General features: G+C 43.5%; 1 protein-coding gene across 2 annotated transcripts in view; it reads left to right on the forward strand.

The window, feature by feature from the left end:
• Positions 1–21334, forward strand: part of babam2 (BRISC and BRCA1 A complex member 2) — a 182361-nt gene that overhangs the window by 95918 nt on the left and 65109 nt on the right. For both annotated transcript variants that reach the window (XM_033020560.1, XM_033020559.1), the window contains exon 7: positions 8941–9050. In XM_033020560.1, coding sequence (XP_032876451.1) covers positions 8941–9050 — 110 coding nt within the window. The remainder of the gene's footprint in view (positions 1–8940; positions 9051–21334) is intronic.

Consider the following 21334-nt stretch of genomic DNA (forward strand, 5'->3'; position numbering starts at 1 on the left):
GCCCATGCCGACCAATATGCCCTATCCACACTAATCCCACTTGCTGTGTTTGGCCCATATATCCCTCTAAACCTTTCCTAACAATATCCAACCATCATTTAAATGTTGCTAATAGTAGCTGCCTCAACTACATTCTCTGGCAGCTCATTCCATATCCCCACCATCCTCTGTGTGGAAAAAGTTGCCCCTGAGATTAATTCAAAGATTAAATCTTTGATCTCTCACCTTAAAGGGTGGTCTTGGAGGGGAGGATGCTCCTCAAACTGCGGAGCATCTTGGACAATACAGCTCACCCCCTCCATGACACTATGGTCAACCTGAGGAGCACCTTCAGCAACAGACTGGTCCCACCAAGATGCAGGACAGAACACCACAGGAGATCCTTCTTCCCTGTGGCTATCAAACTGTACAACTCCTCCCCCTTCTGTCGTGGGGTCGACTGACTCCCCTCCCCCCAACCCCCCCCCCCCCCCCCCAGCCCCCCAATTTGCCACATGCATTAGCTGACATGCTGCAGATAGTTTTGTAATTATTCAACGTATTACTTGAAAGCACAAATGTTTATTTGTATTGCAATGTGTACTAGTTTAATTTTAGTTTAGAGATACAGCGCGAAAACAGGCCCTTCGGCCCTCCGAGTCTGCGCCGACCAGTGATCCCCGCACACTAACGCTATCCTGCACACACACTAGGGACAATTTACAACGTTACAAAGCCAATTAACCTACAAACGTGCACGTCGTTGGAGTGTGGCAGGAAACCCACGCAGGTCACAGGGAGAAGGTACAAACTCCGTCCAGACAGCACCCGTAGTCGGGATGGAACCCGGGTCTCTGGGGCTGTGAGGCAGCAACTCTACCGCTGCGCCACCGTGCCGCTCATGTATTTGTGGAATGGATGCCTTTGGTGCTCAAGGAAATATATTCTTCATATTTCCTCTTTGGTGCATCATGCAATATCATCTTTGCATCTGGATATAATAGTATACAGTTCTAGTGGATACTGATAAAACAGGAAGAATTACACTCATTCAGCTGCAACTTTGTATTTTGTTGTGATCTTCCAACTATGAGTCAGGGCATTCCATAATCATAAGTGTTGCAGTGGTGGTTTGAAAGAAAACAAGTCTTACTATTAATTAAATAAATAGTTAATAATACAACATTTCTTTTGGTGACCTAAAGCAAATGCATTGTTCGCGTAAAGATGACAAATTAAATATAATAATAACTTAAAATACCTTAGTTATAAAGTTATTGTGATCTGCAAAGTAGAATACGTAAATTTGTATCTAGTTTTAAGAAATAGTTTTAGAGATGCAGCGTATGAGACAGACTCTTCGGTCCACCATGACCACACCGACCAGCGATCACCCATGCACCAGAGCAGGAGTTGGCAACCTTGTTCTGCATAGAGACCAGGACCCATGTCTGTGAGCAGATGGAGGGCCACATCTATCGCCATAGTGTGACACTTGGTGTTGTTTTTCGCGTTCATTTTCACGTGTTTTTCAATTAGTTTTCTGCCGTTCCCAGGTCCCTCATGTGCCCCGAGACTGGCTGCAGTTCCCAGGTCGGCTCGCCTGCCCCGGGGCGGGCTGTAGCGCCCAGGTCGCCTGCGTGCCCCGGGACGAGCTGCAGTTCCCACATCAGCTCACGTCCCCGGGACTGGCTACAGTTCTCAGGTCGCGAAAACGAATTGAAAAAAAATACGCCTGCGGGTCGGATGATTTCGGGTTAAGGGCCGGATCCAGCCCATGGGCCGTAGGTTGCTGGCCCCTGCAGTAGAGCTATGTTATCCCACGTTAGCATCTTGGGGACAATTTACAGAAGCCAAATAACCTCCAAACCTGCACGTCTTTGGAATGTGGGAGGAAACCGGAGCACCTGGAGAAATCCCACACGTGCAAACTCCGCACAGACAACACCCGTAGTCAGGATCAAACCTGGGTCTCTAACGCGATAAGGCAGCAGCAGCACCACTGTGCCACTGTGCTTCCTATTTAGCTTAGCAAAGATGACTATTTGGAAGAATAAAGAAAGCCTATGAAAGTAAGCATGCAGGTACAGCAGGCAGTGAAGAAAGCGAATGGCATGTTGGCCTTTATAACAAGAGGAATCGAATACAGGAGCAAAGAGGTCATTCTGCAGTTGTACAGAGCCCTAGTGAGACCACACCTGGAGTATTGTGTGCAATTTTGGTCCCCTAATTTGAGGAAAGACATTCTTGCTATTGAGGGAGTGCAGCGTAGGTTGACAAGGTTAATTCCCGGGATGGCAGGACTGTCATATCCTGAGAGAATGGAGCAACTGGGCTTGTACACTCTGGAGTTTAGAAGGATGAGAGGAAATCTCATTGAAACATATAAGATTGTTAAGGGCTTGGATGCACTAGAGGCAGGAAACATGTTCCCGATGTTGGGGGAGTCCAGAACCAGGGGCCAAAGTTTGAGAATAAGGAGTAGGCCATTTAGAACGGAGACGAGAAAACACTTTTTCTCACAGAGAGTGGTGAGTCTGGAATTTTCTGCCTCAGGTGGAGGCAGGTTCTCTGGATGCTTTCAAGAGAGAGCTAGATAGGGCTTTTAAAATAGCGGAGTCAGGGGATATGGGGAGAAGGCAGGAACGGGGTACTGATTGTGGGTGATCAGCCATGATCACATTGAATGGCGGTGCTGGCTCGAAGGGCCGAATGGCCTACTCCTGCACCTATTGTCTAAACTGTTTATAATTGAACATTGCAGTTTTGAGAGGCGATTGATTGCTAGATTTTACCGGCTCGTGTGCCACGGCATGTAACTTGTTTAATTATGCAAAGTTAATGTGAGCAACTACTTATAACAAGCTGTTTAGATGCACAAAGTGCTGCACGTGTTTGTCAATAAAAAACTTTTGCCAACAATATACCTGGCACATGCAACTTGTGCAGAACAATGTTGACATGAGTTTTCATGGTGAATAAGCTTCTGTCTCAAAGGATCTTGCGGCAAACAGGGATCTGCAAACTGGATGCCTTATTAATCTTAAATTTAAAAAAGCAGATGCTGAAAATGTGGAAATAGTTTCAGAAATTGCTGGAAATAGTCAGCAGGATAAATGTCATCTGTGGCATGGAAACAAAGGCAACGTTTCACATTGATGATCTCTCATTGGAACTAATAATTTAAGAAGGAACTGCAGATGCTGGAAAAATCGAAGGTAGACAAAAATGCTGGAGAAACACAGCAGGTGAGGCAGCATCTATGGAGCGAAGGAATAGGTGACGTTTCGGGTCGAGACCCTTCTTCAGAATGATAATTGGCTTTTCCTTCGCTCCATAGATGCTGCCTCACCCGCTGAGTTCCTAATTTGAGGAAAGACATTCTTGCTATTGAGGGAGTGCAGCGTAGGTTAACAAGGTTAATTCCCGGGATGGCAGGACTGTCATATCCTGAGAGAATGGAGCAACTGGGCTTGTACACTCTGGAGTTTAGAAGGATGAGAGGAAATCTCATTGAAACATATAAGATTGTTAAGGGCTTGGATACACTAGAGGCAGGAAACATGTTCCCGATGTTGGGGGAGTCCAGAACCAGGGGCCAAAGTTTGAGAATAAGGAGTAGGCCATTTAGAACGGAGACGAGAAAACACTTTTTCTCACAGAGAGTGGTGAGTCTGTGGAATTTTCTGCCTCAGGTGGAGGCAGGTTCTCTGGATGCTTTCAAGAGAGAGCTAGATAGGACTCTTAAAGATAGCAGAGTCAGGGGATATGGGGAGAAGGCAGGAACGAGGTACTGATTGTGGATGATCAGCCAAGTTCACATTGAATGGTGGTGCTGGCTCGAAGGGCCAAATGGCCTACTCCTGCACCTATTGTCTATGTCTATTGTCATAAAGAAGACTTATTTTTATCCTCATGTAATTTTTTTACATTTTTGAAAAACTATGGGGATTACAAACAAATAATTTTTACAACTGCTTTTAAATTCTAGTCCCAATTAGTTTCTGTGCACCTGTGGCAGTCTATTTAAGTTTCCGGTGCAAGCACTTGGTACATGTGTAGATTGTACGTAATGTGGAGCTTTACTAAATCAACAGTGATTACCGCAAATGAACAGTCAGCTTCTCTTTGCCTTGCTCGATTATTGATCCAAGTCCAAGCAGCTGCTCTCAAACTAGTGGAAACCTGTCCTTAATCTCAACCGATGATTTAATTTATGGGTGTAGATTTATAATCAGGGTGTTTTCACTTTTCAGAGCTATGTGTTATACTGATTTAGATTGCCTGACAGCTTTTGAAACTAAACCAAAAATATTTTGGTTGCCACAACTTTATAAAAACATTAGCATGTTAGCAATATGCCAGAATAGAACTGCTTGGTATAATCGGGGTATTCAACTAATTCTCGAATAGAAACCAAGACTGGAAAGTGTGAAGACTTCTAAATCTAATATCTGACAACACTGCCGGCTGAACGATATCAATGAATGTAAAAGTTCAGAACACAGTACTGTGGAGAGCAAGGAAGGAACTTTGAAAGATTTAATAGTTTGACCTCAATTAGGGATGTTTGGAGCCGTTTAGTTTAGAGATACAGTGCGGAAACAGGCCCTTTGGCCCACCATGTGTGCACCGACCAGCGATCCACGCACATTAACACTATCTTACACGCACTGGGGACAATTTACACTTATACCAAGCCAAATAACCTACAAACCTGTAGGAAAGAACTGCAGATGCTGGTTTAAATCGAAGGTAGACACAAAATGCTGGAGTAACTCAGCAGGACAGGCAGCATCTCTGGAGAAAAGGAATGGGTGACGTGTCGGGTTGAGACTGTTGGATCAGTCTGAAGAAGGGTCTCGAACCGAAACGTCACCCATTCGTTCTCTCCAGAGATCCTGCCTGTCCTGCTAAGTTACTCCAGCATTTTGTGTCAACCTACAAACCTGTACATCTTTGGGGTATGGGAGGAAACTGAAAATCTCGGAGAAAACCCACGTGTTCGCGGGGAGAACATACAAACTCTGTACAGACAGCACCCTTAGTCGGGATCAAACCGACAATAAGGCAGCAACTCTACCACTGTGCCACCGTGCTGTACGGGGTTTGAACCACAGAGTGTTACTTCTGCAGAAACCTGTGAGGGTAGTGCATATCTGAATGAGTGTCTGAGGAAGCTATAGAAGCAGAAACAGTTACGACTTTTAAAGAGACATTTCGATAGATTTATGGATAGGAAAGATTCGGAGAGTTGTGGCCAAAGGCGGGTAACTTGGATTAGCCCAGTTTGCTAGCTTGGTCGGTATGGACAAGATAGGCTGAAGAGTCTGTTTCTGTGCTGTTTAGTTCTATGATATATCTATTGCAAGGCCATGTGAAAGGAGCAGAATGAGGCCATTCGGCTCATCAAGTCCACTCCACCATTCAATCATGGCTATGATCTATTTCTCGCTCCTAAACCCATTCTCCTGCCTTCTCCCCATAACCCCTGACACCGTATCGAGAATCTGTCAATCCCTGCCTTAAAAATATCCATTGACACGGCCTCCACAGGACAAGGAATTCCACAGATTCACCAACCTCTGAGTAAAGGAATTCCTCCTCATCTTCTTCCTAAAGGAATGTTCTTTATTTATGAGGCTATGACCTATGATCCTAGACTCTCCCACTGGTGGAAACATCCTCTCCACATCCACTCTATCCAAGCCTTTCACTATTCGATAAGTTTCAATGAGGCTCCCCCCAACATCCTAAACTCCAGCGAGTACAATGCCGTCAAACGCTTGTCATATGTTAACCCAATTATTCCTAGGATCATTCTTGTAAATCTCCTCTGGACCCTCGCCCGAGCCAGCGCATCCTTCCTCAGATGCGACCAGACCAGCGCCTCAAATGTTTGGACATCTTGGATTTCATTAAAACACAGGAAATTCATTTTCTTGAAACTACTACACATACACATGTTTGCCTTTCTCTCTTAATAATTGCAGAGCACTCTTCACATAAATAGATATGTAGGAGATTAAATCAAAAGCAGCAAATGAAACTGGCAACTGCAGTGTCCACACAGGACATCTAACATTTCAAGTCGACGACTTTTGGCATAATAATTGAGAACATTGCTAACCTTGCTTTTGGTGATGCTTCATCTTTAGCATAGTGGTTTCTGTTTTAATTTCCAATGTTACTTACAGCAAAAAAAACTCTCAGAAATATGGAGAAATAATAGAACGCTGGTTTAAGTTGAACAGTCCCACGGGTAAGCCGCAATAGTCATGGTAGGCTGTGTAGCTGAATTATGTGCTATAGTATTTTTTGCTCTTCTAATCTGTAGCATTTTGCTTTAATACAAATATGACCGCCAAATTTATGGAGCATGCAAACCACGATCATTTTGTACTAATGCCTTTTCCTTTTCACTGTCTCATCGAATATTTGTGTTAATTGATGTATTTGTGTGTTGTCTGTCTGCATAGCTGCAGCAAGCGAGATTTTTATTGTACCTGTACCTCACCATACTTGTGCCTATGACAAAATAAGATCAGTTTGACTTGTAGAAATTATTTTGTTAATTGTGTAATTGTGTTCTCCCAATAATGGCAATAAAATATGGCACTCTGGTTATCTTTTAACGTTAAGCACCATTTATAGAGCGTAGAACATGACTTGGGCCTGATTGCGGTCTTTTATAATTTCTATAGGGCTAAGTACAAATTTTGAATGGGAGGCAAAGTATAAAGCATTTCTGAAACTATAGTTGTCAGTTTGCACTGTAAATTATGGTATGAGGAAGTGCCTGTCTCAATGTAATTTAAATATTAAATAGATCCCTATCTAATTTCACGAGTTGAATGCCGGTTAATTTTGTTCTGATGAAAGATCATCAACCTGAAGTATTAAGGGCCTATCCCACTTATGTATCCTTGGCATGCAAATTACGTGACCTCGTTGTTGCGTTGAGGTGCACGGGCATCATGTAGCCACGAGGGGCCGGTCCCACTGAGAAACGCAGAGGGGTATGTAGTTGTGCGTGATATCGCGCGGGGCTCCGAAATTTTTGTAGAGATCGAAATCTTCGCGCGCCAACGGCCTGTCGCAGAACTGACGGCCAAAGTGGGACAGGCCCAAGACCCTGGCGCGATGCAACGTCTCACCTTCAACAGCAACAGAAGCAGGCAAACGATTGCCGAACTTGGCCTGGGCTCATGACCGTTGCGGATCCGGATCCGCCCCCACTTCTACTCCCAGAGCGGGGAGACACAAAATGATAGACACAAAATGCAGGAGTAACTCAGCAGGACTGGCAGCATCTCTGGAGGTAAGCAATGGGTGACGTTTCGGGTCAAGACCCTTCTTTTCAGACTGAAGAAGAGTCTCGACCCGAAACATCACCCATTGCTTCTCTCCAGAGATGCTGCCAGTCCTGAGTTACTCCAGCTTTGTGTCCATCTTCAAATGATGTCACGCGCTCCAGATGGCTGTGCGGTCGAATGAAGTCGCGCGCGACCTTCGCGGGACCGTCGTGCTTCAACGCGACCACGAGATCGTGTAATTAGCGTGCCAAGTGGGACAGGCCCTTTAACCAAAAAAACAAACTGCTGGAGAACTTGAGACTCAAGGAACTGCAGATAATGGTTTACAAGAAAAAATACAATGCTGGAGTAACTCAACGGCGGCCTAATACAGCACTTTGTGTCTTTTTATGCTGGAGGAATTCAACTGGTTCAGGCAGCATCTGTGGAGGAAAATGGCCAAACGATGATTTTGCATTGGGACCCTTCAAAACCTTCAAAATCAAGTGTTAACACAATCACGTATTGTGAGCAGTTTTGAGCCCCATATCTGAGGAGGGGTGTGCTGGTGTTGGCGTCCAGAGGAGGTTTACGAGAATGAATCCAGCGACGATCGGGTTATCCAGCGATGATCGGTATGATGAGCGTTTTGACGGCATTGAGCCTGTACTCGCCGGAGTATAGGATGAGGGGGGGGGCTCATTGAAACTTAGCGAATAGTGAACGGCCTGGATAGTGAACGGCCTGGATAGAGTGGATGCAGAGAGGATGTTTCCATTAGTAGCGGAATCTGGGACCAAAGGGCAGAGTCTCAGAATAAAATGCCTTTAGAAGATGAGGAGGAATTTCATTCGTCAGAGGGTGGTGAATCTGTGGAATTAATTGGGCCAAGTCACTGAGCAATTTTAAGGTGGAGATTGATAGATTCTTGATTAGTAAGGGAGTCAAAGGTTATGGGGAGAAAGCAGGAGAATGAGATTGAGAGGGAAAGATAGATCAGCTATGATTGAATGGTGGAATAGACTCGATGGGCCGAATGGCCTAATTCTGCTTCTATGACTTCTGAACTTTAAACTGTTTCTCCCTCCTCAGTTTATTGATTTTCAGAATATGATGGCGTCTTTGATTGCAACTTTTTTTTAAATACATAATTAATTTAAATACAGTATCCTGGAAACCTGAAATGAAACAGAAAATGATAGAAAACACTGGTAGCATCTGTGATTAGCGAAACGGTTAGTTTGATATTAATGAAACTGAAAGATTTTCGAGACATAACTCATGTTTACCACAGGGCATGGAATGTTGTGAGTGAGAGGAAAGTAAAGGCATAAGAAAACGAAGGACAAAGGGGATGGTGGCAGAAGGTTAAAGTGTAGAGTAATTAAGCAAATAAAAATCAAGAGATGCATCTCAAGCAGGTGGAAATGGAAGTTGCAGAGTTGTTGCATGAAGTTGTTTTCGTAAATGCAAGGCAAATGGGGATGCTTGCAAAATATCAAGTCTCACATGAGTGGACATTATCTGGAAGTCAACAGGCATCATTGATGCCACAAAGGGGTGGGAATGGGTAGTTCTACTGCTAAGGAATAACTCCAAGACATTTCAATGAGTAACGCAATGACGGAACTGGTATTGATAATATTCCTGCTATTCTCTCTTGCAGGACACAATTGTAGACCCGGGAGAAGATGTCGCTCTCCTCTCTGTCAGTTTTGAGGATGCTGAAGCCACTCAAGTGTTTCCCAAACTGTATCTGTCTCCTAGGATTGAACAGTGAGTCTAATGTTTCTGTAATCCCAGTTGAAAGATCAAACGTCTCAGCTCCATGGAACTTTACCACTGTATTTTCCCTGGATTTTTCATTTCTTGTTAGAAATTGGAATCTGTGCTAGATTAAGACAAACCTATGCTAGATTAAGTTTAAGGGCAGCACAGTAGCGCACCGGTACAGCTGCCTTACAACGCCATAGACCCGGGTTCCATCCTGACCTCGGATACTGTCTGTACAGAGTTTATATGTCCTTCCTCTGCCCGCGTGGGTTTATTCCAGGTGCTTTGCTTCCTCCCACACTGCAAAGTCGCACAGGTTTGTAGGTTAATTTGCTTTTGTAAATTGTACATTGTCCATAGTGTGTAGGATAGTGCTAGTGTACAGGGTGATTGCTGGCTAGCACAGTCTCGGTGGGCCGAAGGGCCAGTTTCCACGCTGTATCTCTAAAGTCTAGAGAAAACCAGTGATCAGGTGTACACTTGGCCTTCAGTAGATTGCCTTCGCATATGTTTTTTTAAATTATTTCAAACCAAAGAATTCCAATATTTCATGTCCTGTAAAAAGAGGTCTTTGGTGTCAAATGTGGGATTTATTTCTTGAGATCTCGTACCCAATGGGGCCAACCTCAATCTGCACTCCTCCAGCCAAATCTGTCAGATGCCCTTGTTTGTGATTGACACGATGCAAGCTGAGAGGTTTTGAGAGATGACAAGGTCAAATGGATGACAGTGAGGATGATCGTCATTGGCATTCTGTCAGAATGGCACAAAACCGCAAGCTGGTTCCCCAGGGATGTGAGGCAGTGCAGTCTTTGCTGTTTGCCATGGATCGGGAAAGGAACTTCAAAGTAAGAAGCCAGACTTTGGGGATGATGTTGAGATAGGGAAAGAGATTTCCAGGCATATCTGAAGCAAAATCGAGTAGGTGCAGAATGATCCGAGTAGGATATTGAGCTGACACGAGCAGATTACATTTTGGGTCAATGTCAGGTAATGAGGCAGCCCAATAAACTTTTGACTATATACTGAAAAATGTTTGTTTCGACATTAAACAGCACTGAACCGAAAGGTTTGTGATATTCACGACAGACACAAAATGTTGGAGTAACTCAGCGGGTCAGGCAGCATCTCTGGAGAAAATCGATAGGTGACGTTTCGGGTCGGGACCCTTCTTCTGTGGGGACCCTACCCGAAACGTCACCTATATATTTGCTCCAGAGATGCTGCCTGACCCGCTGAGTTACTCGAGCATTCTGTGTCTATCTTTGGTATAAAACAGCATTTGCACGTTCCTTTTTATTACATTAAGGTTTTGTGATATTGTTGGACAAATATTTGAAACAGCAAAGGATGTAAGAATGGTAAAGAAAGCACAGTTTTGATATAGTGAATAAAATACAGGTGCACAGTTATACACATTTTATACATGGTACCGTAAGTTTATTTTATTAGAAGTTAATACAGTACAAAACAATACAGTGGCACCTAATTTTAGGTGCCAACTATGTCATAATGGTACCGTAAATTAATCCTCATCTGGCACAATGCTTATATTTATTCATAATGTGACAAGTAATGTATAACAATGTTAGAAAATCTATACATAACTAAAAGTCTTCGTGTTTGTGCCCACAATGTGTGTCTGTCAATCTGGTTAATTCCTATCTTCTTCCAAACGCTAGGCCATAGCCTTCCCATTTTCACACATCCTTCTCACATTTTCCCCGCGGTGGCGATAAACATCTTCCCGTCGCATTTCCACCTATATTTCCGAAGTTATTCGCGATTAAAGCTTTAAAAACGCCAACTTTAACAAGATTTTTACTGTTAAAATCCTTCCTCCCAGCTTCCAACACACATCGATACAAAGTTGCAAGACAGGAACACTCAATGGGATATATCAACAGGAGGTGGAGGGCCAATTGGTATTGCAATTGGAACTGCTCTTTTTTTTTTAAAGCCCACTGCTGAGGGAGGCAGGGGAGTGCTAAGGGAGGCAGGGAAGTGCTGGAATCTTACGTTTGGGAATGGCTTCAGTTGCTTTGGGGGAACGGGTGAGAGGTGGAATCTTGCGTTGGGGGACCACACCGTTGCACTTGGTCTACTAGACTATAAATATACTATACTGTTCCTGATACATGGCATAAAGCAAGAAAACAGATGTTTTTGTTTCCATGTATTATCAGCTGATTTTCTTCTTGTGATCTCCAAAATACTTAAGGTTTCAACAATTAATGAATGCTCTGAGAGTATTAACAGTGGCTCTAAGAATGACAACATAAAACATACATTAAAGCAAACATTATTGCACTTACCAGTGACTGGGAGGGAGAGCTAAGAAGCGATCCAATCGGGAAGTAAGAGCTGCGAAAGATGAATGTGAGGAACAATCTGCAGGAAATATTAAAATGTGCTTTTTTAACCGTTATACGAGTGAAAAGGATGTGATCATCATCCAAGCGTCCCCCTTGAAAAATGAAGAAGCAATTTTACAAATGGAAAAAAAAACAGTGCATGCATTGTACTTAGCAGTAGTATTTGCAGCGGAGGGAGAGGATTGCATGCTAACTATCCTGAAGAAACGAAATATCTAATCATGATGATGATGCAAGCAAGCAGGGAAGGAAATAACACCATTAAAGAGTCATAAATCCTCAGGACCTCATGACTTTTCACGGAAATGAGGTTTAGTATTAAAGACGCCCGACAATAATTCTTGACCTTGCCTCAGGTAAGAGATCATTCCTGTTTTATGGACAACAAGAGTTGACAAGAACTATCTCCTGGCCAGAGTGTAGAACGAAGGAGCATGTTCTGAATTTGGAGCTGCATCATTAGATGGAAGTGGATTTGGGAAATATTTTTGCAGAGAAATGTGGGCTGAAGTTTGGAAACATTTCTCAATGCTAGGTCAGATGTTAATTTTAAACCGCTGGCTCATAGATGTTTATAAAACGTACTAATTGTCATGGAATACGAGGAAATGTGATTTCGTTTTAGGTTATGTCACATAATACACAATCTTAAAAATCCACAGTTTTAGTTGTGAAGTGGAATGCTTGAAATGTTGGTCTGCACATAGTGAATGCAAATGCAAATGATCCTGCTGTATTATGCATGCCACAGATGCCTAAGATAACGAGATCAGAGTACTACTGATCAGTTGGTTAAAACAATTACCTCTGTTAATGGTTACTGGGTATTAGGATTTATCAAGACATTTCAAAATAGAGGGCAGAGTAAGGACATTTCCTCCTTTCTTGCTCAGAATGTTTTATGCCATAAAATTGCTTAACATCTCAGTCTAATTGATTTGTGGATTGAGTAATGCCACTCTGGCAGGCCCTTAATGATGTTAGTATTTCACATTTTACTAATCAATAAAAGAATAAGTTGTAGGTAGACACAAAAAGCTGAAGTAACTCAGCGGGACAGGCAGCATCGCTGGAGAGAAGGAATGGGCGATGTTTCTGGTCGAGACCCTTCTTCAGACTAAGCTGTTTATGCTCAACCTGCAGAGTAGATGATTGTGATTTTATAAATATCAATGAAAAAATATGTGTCTTGTGTTTTTTTTTTAAATCGGCGGTCACTTGAAACGAGTATGACTGTCCTCTCCATCGGGTCGTCTACTTGTGGGTCTGCAGATAGATGTCTGTAGAGACCGATCCACACACCTTGGTGCAACATGGGCAGTGGAGACTGGCGGTGGTTGGTAGTCGTCGAGCCCCCTTCTCTCTCTCCTTACGGTGCTGTCGTTTTGTCTACGCGACACGGCGTAGTTCAATTTCGTGACGTGCAGCTCCTTCCTGCACGGATTTCCTCCAGGAGCGCCTGTCCAGTGCAATGTGCTCCCAGTTGCTTGATGTGATGTGGAATTTCTTCAGACAGTTCTTGATGTTGTCCTTGAAGCATTTCTTTGGCCCGCAGGGGGCTCGCCGACCTTCCTTCAATTGAGAGTACAGGATCTGTTGAGGGAGATGTGTGTTGAACATGCGAATGACATGGCCATTCCATCGAAGTTGGTGCTGCATTATTGTGGTAGTGATGCTGGTCATGTTGGCTTCCTCCAAAACGCTGATGTTGGTGCTTTTGTCCTCCCAGCTGATCCTCAGAATCTTTTGTAAGGAACTTTGATGGTATTGTTCCAGGGCTCTCAGGTGCCTGCTGTAGGTGGTCCATGACTCGGCTCCATACAACAGGGTGGAGAGGACAGCGGCTCTATAGACCAGCAGTTTTGTTTTGGGCCTTTAGGTCTCGGTCTTCAAAGACTCTTCTCCTGAGTCATATGTAGGCTCCGCTGGCACAACTCAGGCGATGGTCGACCGCAGAGTCAATGTCAGCTTTTGAGAAAAGAATGCTGCCAAGGTTGGGGAAGTGGTCAACGTTTTCAAGAGTAGTGTCGTCCACTTTTATAGTGGACTGGGTAGATGGCTGGTTGGGTGGAGGTTGATGTAGGACCTGGGTCTTCTTGATATTTAAGGCTTGGCCCATGGCTCTGTATGCCTTGGCAAAGGCATTCAGGATGCCCTGGAGGTATGCAGAGTGTGCTGCAATGGCGCAGTCGTCCGCATACTGAAGCTCCATGATGGCGGTGTTACTGACTTTGCTCTTGGCCTTCAACCTATTAAGGTTGAAGAGCCCACCGTTAGTTCTGTAGAGGATTGGGATCCCCTGTGGCAGCTCTTCACCAATGAGGTGAAGTATGGCAGCAATGAAGACAACAAACAGGGTGGGTGCGATGATGCGATTATTATCTGAATGGTGGCCGATTAGGAAAAGGGGAGATGCAACAAGACCTGGGTGTCATGGTACACCAGTCATTGAAAGTAGGCATGCAGGTGCAGCAGGCAGTGAAGAAAACGAATGGTATGTTAGCATTCATAGCAAAAGGATTTGAGTATAGGAGCAGGGAGGTTCTACTGCAGTTGTACAGGGCCTTGGTGAGACCACACCTGGAGTATTGCGTACAGTTTTGGTCTCCTAATCTGAGGAAAGACATTCTTGGCATAGTACAGAGAAGGTTCACCAGACTGATTCCTGGGATGTCAGGACTTTCATATGAAGAAAGACTGGATAGACTCGGTTTGTACTTGCTAGAATTTAGAAGATTGAGGGGGGATCTTATAGAAACTTACAAAATTCTTAAGGGGTTGGATAGGCTAGATGCAGGAAGATTGTTCCCAATGTTGGGGAAGTCCAGAACAAGGGGTCACAGTTTAAGGATAAGGGGGAAGTCTTTTAGGACCGAGATGAGAAAAACATTTTTCCCACAGAGAGTGGTGAGTCTGGAATTCTCTGCCACAGAAGGTAGTTGAGGCCAGTTCATAGGCTATATTTAAGAGGGAGTTAGATGTGGCTAAGGGGATCAGGGGGTATGGAGAGAAGGCAGGTACAGGATACTGAGTTGGATGATCAGCCATGATCATATTGAATGGCGGTGCAGGCTCAAATGGCCTACTCCTGCACCTATTTTCTATGTTTCTATGCATCCCTGTTTGACCCCCGTTTCCACAGTGAAGTGCTCGGACTCAGAGCCGCAGTTGCTGAGCACTGTGACCGACATGCCATCATGTAGAAGCCTCAATATTCTGATGTACTTGTGGTGACATGAACATGTCTTGCGTATAGAGAATGGACAGTGCCTATTATCATTTGGCAATATGGAATGGGTTTGCAGTTTCTAGATAAAAGGCTTAATCGAAAATTGTGCTGCGGCACCTTACGTTGATTTACAGGTAAATCACACTGTAGTGTCTGGTGTGTATGTTGAATTGTGAATTGTTGATAGTTTGCTTTTAAAACAACATTACCCAACAGTGATTAATCTGTAAAGCCTGTATGATGGGGAACCAAAGCCTTTAAAGCAGTGTTGAAAATTCACTGGCCTTAATAAATCTTGCATTGATCATTTCCTTGGTTTCAGCATGTCATCGGAATTGTGTCTGAGTTTGAAAAACCTTTTCCTCGTGATATTAATGTCCTGATCCACAAACTTCTTGAACTGATTATTGAAGTGCCCAGTGATATTCTACGCTGTAATGAGTTTTGAGAAAGAAAGTTGTGGTTAGCTTATCCAAAAAAAAAATGCATGGCTTTTCTAATTTTCTCCCAAAAAAGATACATAAATACCTTTGAATTAATATGGAAGATCATTGAGTCCTGGGTAGGTCATATGGGTCTACCAGAAATAAATGGGAGGCATGCGTTCAATCATTTCATAATAAATTAAATTGTGCTCTGTACAGAGCTTAAAATAGATTTCAATCAATAAAAAGACTTTCATTGATGCATTAAAAGCGTCAGGAATATTTTTTAAAGTGATTTGACCATATATGGCAAAGTTGTTTGTTCAGTTGTGTTAGCAATGCTGAATTTTCATTCATTTATTCATTTAGTTTCTGTTTAAAAATGGGTCATCACTGTCTTCCACTGGGTGCGAATGTAGGAGTAAGGATCTCTAGAAACATTGACATTTTGAGAAACTTTGCTTTCTGTTTTATTTTGAGAAAACCTTTGAATTATTTCTGTCGTTAGACAATAGACAATAGGTGAAGGAGTAGGCCATTCGGCCCTTCGAGCCAGCACCGCCATTCAATGTGATCATGGCTGATCATCCCCAATCAGTACCCCGTTCCTGCCTTCTCCCCATATCCCCTGACTGCTATTTTTAAGAGCGCTATCTAGCTCTCTCTTGAAAGCATCCAGAGAACCCGCCTCCACCGCCCTCTGAGGCAGAGAATTCTACAGACTCAAAACTCTCTGTGAGAAAAAGTGTTTTCTTGTCTCCGTTCTAAATGGTTTACTACTTATTCTTAAACTGTGGCCCCTGGTTCTGGACTCCCCCAACATTGGGAACATGTTTCCTGCCTCTAGCGTGTCCAAACCCTTAACAATCTTATATGTTTCAATGAGATCCCATCTCATCCTTCTAAACTCCAGAGTCTACAAGTCCAGCTGCTCCATTCTCTCAGCATATGACAGTCCCGCCATCCCGGGAATTAACCTTGTAAACCTACGCTGCACTCCCTCAATAGCATGAGGTCATAATATTAGACTCATGATATCTTAGGTCATGATATTAGACTTCAGAGATACAGCGTGGAAACAGGCCCTATGGCCCACTGAGACACCAGATCACCCCGTACACTAGCACTATCCTACATACTAGGGACAATTTACAGAAGCCAATTAACCTGAACGCCTTTGGAATGTGGGAGGAAACTGGAGCACCCGGAGAAAACCCACTCGGTGGCAGGGAGAACGTACAAACTCCGTATAAGCAGCACAAGTAATAGGATCGATCCCGGGTCTCTGGCGCTGTGAAAGAGCAACTCTACCGCTGCGCCACTGTGCCGCCCATTTTTTTTATAGAAAGAGAATCAACCATTTTGCAAAAAAGGAAATGTTTTAATATTTAATTTGCTAGTGAACACATGACCTTTAAATCACTAAAGCCATATGGTTTTTGATAAGTAATTTTTCTTATTGATTTTTCAATTGTATTTAATTACAATTACCTCTGAGAGGAAACTGCTGGAACCCGCAGGTCAAGCAGCATTTGTGGAAAGATAGATTTAACTATCAGTAATTTTTCTTAATTCTCATGTTTGTTATATTTTAAAGTGTATGCTTTAAGTAAGTACTGGGGATACTTGAATAGGTTCAGTTTGTAGGATTTTAAAATATTCTGCCACACAGAAACGATCTGAAGAAGGCCATAGTTACTTTATACTTTGAAGGGAAATGAATGACATCCTGTCTCAGAACTTCCAGAATTTAATTGGCCTACCATTAGTCACATAATTTTTAAATTAAAACCCTGTAGATACTTGAAACCTACAACAAAAACAAAGAAATGCTAGAAATGCTCAATAGTTCAGGCAGCATAATGGGAACAGAAGCCGAGTTCATGATTCAGGTCAAAGACCTTTCATCAGAACTGAAAAGGAACCAAAAACTTGTAAAATGCAGGAAGAGTGGGGCAGAGGTGTCTCTGATGGCCGTGGAGATAAGCTGCACACAAAGTCTCGGTTCTCAGCCTCCTCATGCTCCCATTCATTCATTGACCACCCTACACTGTGTGGAAATAAATCGCAAGATGTTTCAAAGATTTTCCAACGATAAAATGGTGCTAAAATGGCAACTCGTGCATCTCAACTCAGTGGGTTGCTCAGTACTTTCTGTACTAACTGGGGAATTATGCTTATATATGGTGAAAGTCTTGCTGATCAGTTGACAATATTTCACAAGACCCTGGTACACGTAGCAGTAGAGAAACCATTGAATTATAATACTGTGATAGACGCTGTTTTGCCTTTATCACTTGTGATAAGTATAACATGCACAAAATCCTTGCAATTTATCGGATAAACGTTGAAATCGGAGGAAACCCACGCGACAAACTCCGTACAGACAGGATCGTACGTAGTCCGGATCGAACCCGGGTCTCTGGCGCTGCAAGGCAGCAACTCTACCACTGCGCCACCGTGCCACCTGCCGAGATGACTAGCAACCATAACGCAGAGATTTTTCATGAAGGAGCTTGTGTGGCATGTTCCATATTTGATGTCAACTGCATAATCTTTCCACGCAAAAATAACCAAGAAGCTGGAGGAGCTCCCCACATTCATGACATATTGACCCATCTATCGATAATGTCAGTGAGGGCATACAGTGCATTTAGAAAGTATTCAGACCCCTTCACTTTTTCCACATTTTGTTACGTTACAGTCTTATTTTAAAATGGATTAAATTCATTTGTTTATCATCAATCTACACACAATATCCCAGAATGAAGAAGCGAAAACAGGTGTTTAGAAATTTTTGCAAAGCAATTAAAAAGAAATAACTGAAATAAGACATTTACATAAGTATTCAGACCCTTTGCTATGACACTCAAAATTTGTCTGTAGACTTCCAAGACAGGATTGTGTCGAGACACAGATCTGGGGAAGGGTATAAAACAATTTCTGCAGCATTGCAGGTCCCGAAGAGCACAGTGGCCTCCGTCATTCTTAAATGGAAGAACTTTGGAACTGGCCACCCGGTCAAACTGAACAATCGGGGTAGAAGGGCCTTGGTCAGGGTGGTGACTAAGAACCCGATCGTCACTCTGACAGAGCTCTAGAGTTCCTAAGTGGAGATGGGAGAACCTTCCAGAAGGACAACCATATCTGTAGCACTCCACCAATCAGGCCTTTATCAGGCCTCCACCAATCAGGCCTGGTAGAGTGGCCAGACGGAAACCACTCCTCAGGAAAAGGCACATAGCAGCCCGCTTGGAGTTTGCCAAAAGGCACCTAAAGGACTCTCAGAGCATGAGAAACAAGATTCTCCGATCTGATGAAACCAAACTCTTTGGCCTGAATGCCAACCATCACGTCTGGAGGAAACCAGGCACCGCTCATCACCTGGCCAACACCATACCTACGGTGAAGCATGGTGGTGGCAGCATCATGCGGTGAGGATGTTTTTCAATGGCAGGAACAGGGAGACTAGTCAGGATCGAGGGAAAGATGACCGGAGCAAAGTACAGAGAGATCCTTGATGAAAACCTGCTCCAGAACATTCTGGACCTCAGACTGCGACAGAGGTTCTCCTTCCACCAGGACAACGACCCTAAGCACTGAACAAAGACAATGCAGGAGTGGCTTCGTGCCAAGTCTGTGAATGTCCTTGAGTGGCCCAGCCAGAGCCCGGGCTTGAAACCGATCGAACATCTCTGGAGAGACCTGAAAATAGCTGTGTATCGACGCTCCCCATCCAACTTGACAGAGCTTGAGAGGATCTGCAGAGAAGAATGGGAGAAATTACCCAAAAACAGGTGTGCCAAGCTTGTAGCATCATACCCAAGAAGACTTGAGGCTGTAATCCCTGCCAAAGGTGCCTCAACATAGTACTGAGTAAAGAGTCTGAATACTGATGTAAATGTGATATTACAGTTATTTCATTTTAATTACTTTGCAAAAATTTCTAAACATCTGTTTTTGCTTTTTTATTATTGTGTGAAGGTTGATGATAGAAGATTGATTTTAGAATAAGGCTGTAACATAACAAAATGTGGACAATTGATGGGGTCTGAATACTTTCTGAATGCACTGTAAATTGTTATACTAGGGCATCCTCTCTTTAAGAAATATTTATTGTTTTTTTTCCCCAATTTTTTTTTTCCAATTTAGAAGTGTCAGAATCAGATTTGCGAAGCCACAGATGGCAATTGCTTGCTGAGCTCTCAGCTGCTGCCATGTTCACTCACACCCTGCTGGTAAGGGGGTCAGTGTTGTTTTAAAGTGAGCTCTCCATGGCAACCTCTGCAGTTGTCGTGGAGACGAGTTAAAACTTGGGCAGGCTCGGCAGAAATTGGAGAGGAGAGGAAGGATAACTCAAGAGATGGGGTCGAGAAGAATCGTGGACAGAGACGAGGATCCCGTTTCTTAGGGGCTGTGTCTCGTGTCACAAGTGAGACCCCCTCAACTGCAGTCGCCAAGCATGTAGTACAAAGGCACTCTACTTTTATCAGCCCCGCTTACCCATTTAAGGGCGGTAAGGCGAGCTTTGTGGGACGGTTGGTGAAAACACCGCATCAATATCAGGCACTACTTAAAATCGCAATAATGGAAGAACTCAGCAGGTCGGGCAGAATCTGTGAAGCGAGTGGCTAGGCGATGTTTCCGTGAAGAAGGTTCATGACCCGAAATGTCACCCGTCTATTCCCTGCCTGACCCACCGAGTTACTCCAGCCTTTTGTGTTTTGCTCAACTTTCCAGCATTTGCAGTTCCTTGTGTCTCCACCGCTTAAAACCAGTTGCAGTTCCCAACTCTCGATCTGAATGTGAATAACAAAGCTGGTTGGTCATGACCGTTTGATCCAGTTTCTACCAGTAATGGGCCTGTCCCACTTGGCGATTTTTTTAGGCAACTGCCGGAGACTGTCATAGTCGTAGCAGGTCGCCGATAAACTGGTGACAACCTACGTCATCCTGGCGACAACCTACGACAGCACCTACGTCAGGAGAGGTCAAGCTACGCTCATTGGCGTCAAACCCACTGTCGCCGAAAATTTTTCAACGTGATGAAAATTCAGCGGCGACCAGAAAGACGCTACGACTTTTTGCGTGACTGAGAAATTTACTCACAGCAACCACCGACGAACATGTGACGACAAACTAGTTGCCTAAAAAAGTGGGACAGGCCCATAAGTCAGAAACCCATCGTGTGCAATGAGGTTATCGTGTCAATGATTGACAACGGGGAAATTATATCCATGTTTGGGTGAATTGCAAAATAGTACATTTCAATTTTCTAATAGGTGGAAATGCAACTTAAAATACACAAAAGCTTCAAAACATGCGAGTATTTGTCTTACAGACAAAAAGTGCAAATAGATTTTTTGCCCTTCATTTTACTCTTTTACTTTGGTAAAGGTCTAATTGAAACAAGATTTTTAAAATCACTATCAATAGACAATAGACAATAGGTGCAGGAGTAAGCCATTCGGCCTTTCGAGCCATTCAATGTGATCATGGCTGATCATCCCCAATCCCTGTTCCTGCCTTCTCCCCATATCCCCTGACTATCTTTAAGAGCCCTATCTAGCTCTCTCTTGAAAGTATCCAGAGAACTGGCCTCCACCGCCCTCTGATGCAGAGAATTCGACAGACTCACAACTCTCTCTGAGAAAAAATGTTTCCTCGTCTCCGTTCTAAATGGCTTACCCCTTATTCTTAAACTGTGGCTCCTGGTTCTGGACTCCCCCAACATCGGGAACATGTTTCCTGCCTCTCGTGTGTCCAAACCCTTAACAATCTTAACAAAAATAGATGATTCATGCATCGATAGTGTTTTCAAATTGTAACTTAAGTAATGTGGACTACATGAATGAGGTTAATAAGAGCAGAAACTGATGTAAATAATCAGCAGGACAGGCAGCATCTGTGGAGAGGAAAGCTGAGCTAATATTTCAGATCAATTAACCAGTTCCAATGAGAAACTCAGCGGGTGAGGCAGCATCTATGGAGCGAAGGAAAAGCCAATTATCATTCTGAAGGGTCTCGACCCGAAACGTCACCTATTCCTTCGCTCCATAGATGCTGCCTCACCTGCTGAGTTTCTCCAGCATTTTTGTCTACCTTCGATTTTTCCAGCATCTGCAGTTCCTTCTTAAATTATTAGTTCCAATGAGAGATCATCAATGTGAAACGTTGCCTTTGTTTCCATGCCACAGATGACATTTATCCTGCTGACTATTTCCAGCAATTTCTGAAACTATTTCCACATTTTCAGCA

This window comes from Amblyraja radiata, chromosome 5 (assembly GCF_010909765.2).
Source record: "Amblyraja radiata isolate CabotCenter1 chromosome 5, sAmbRad1.1.pri, whole genome shotgun sequence".
Taxonomy (NCBI): Eukaryota; Metazoa; Chordata; class Chondrichthyes; order Rajiformes; family Rajidae; genus Amblyraja; species Amblyraja radiata.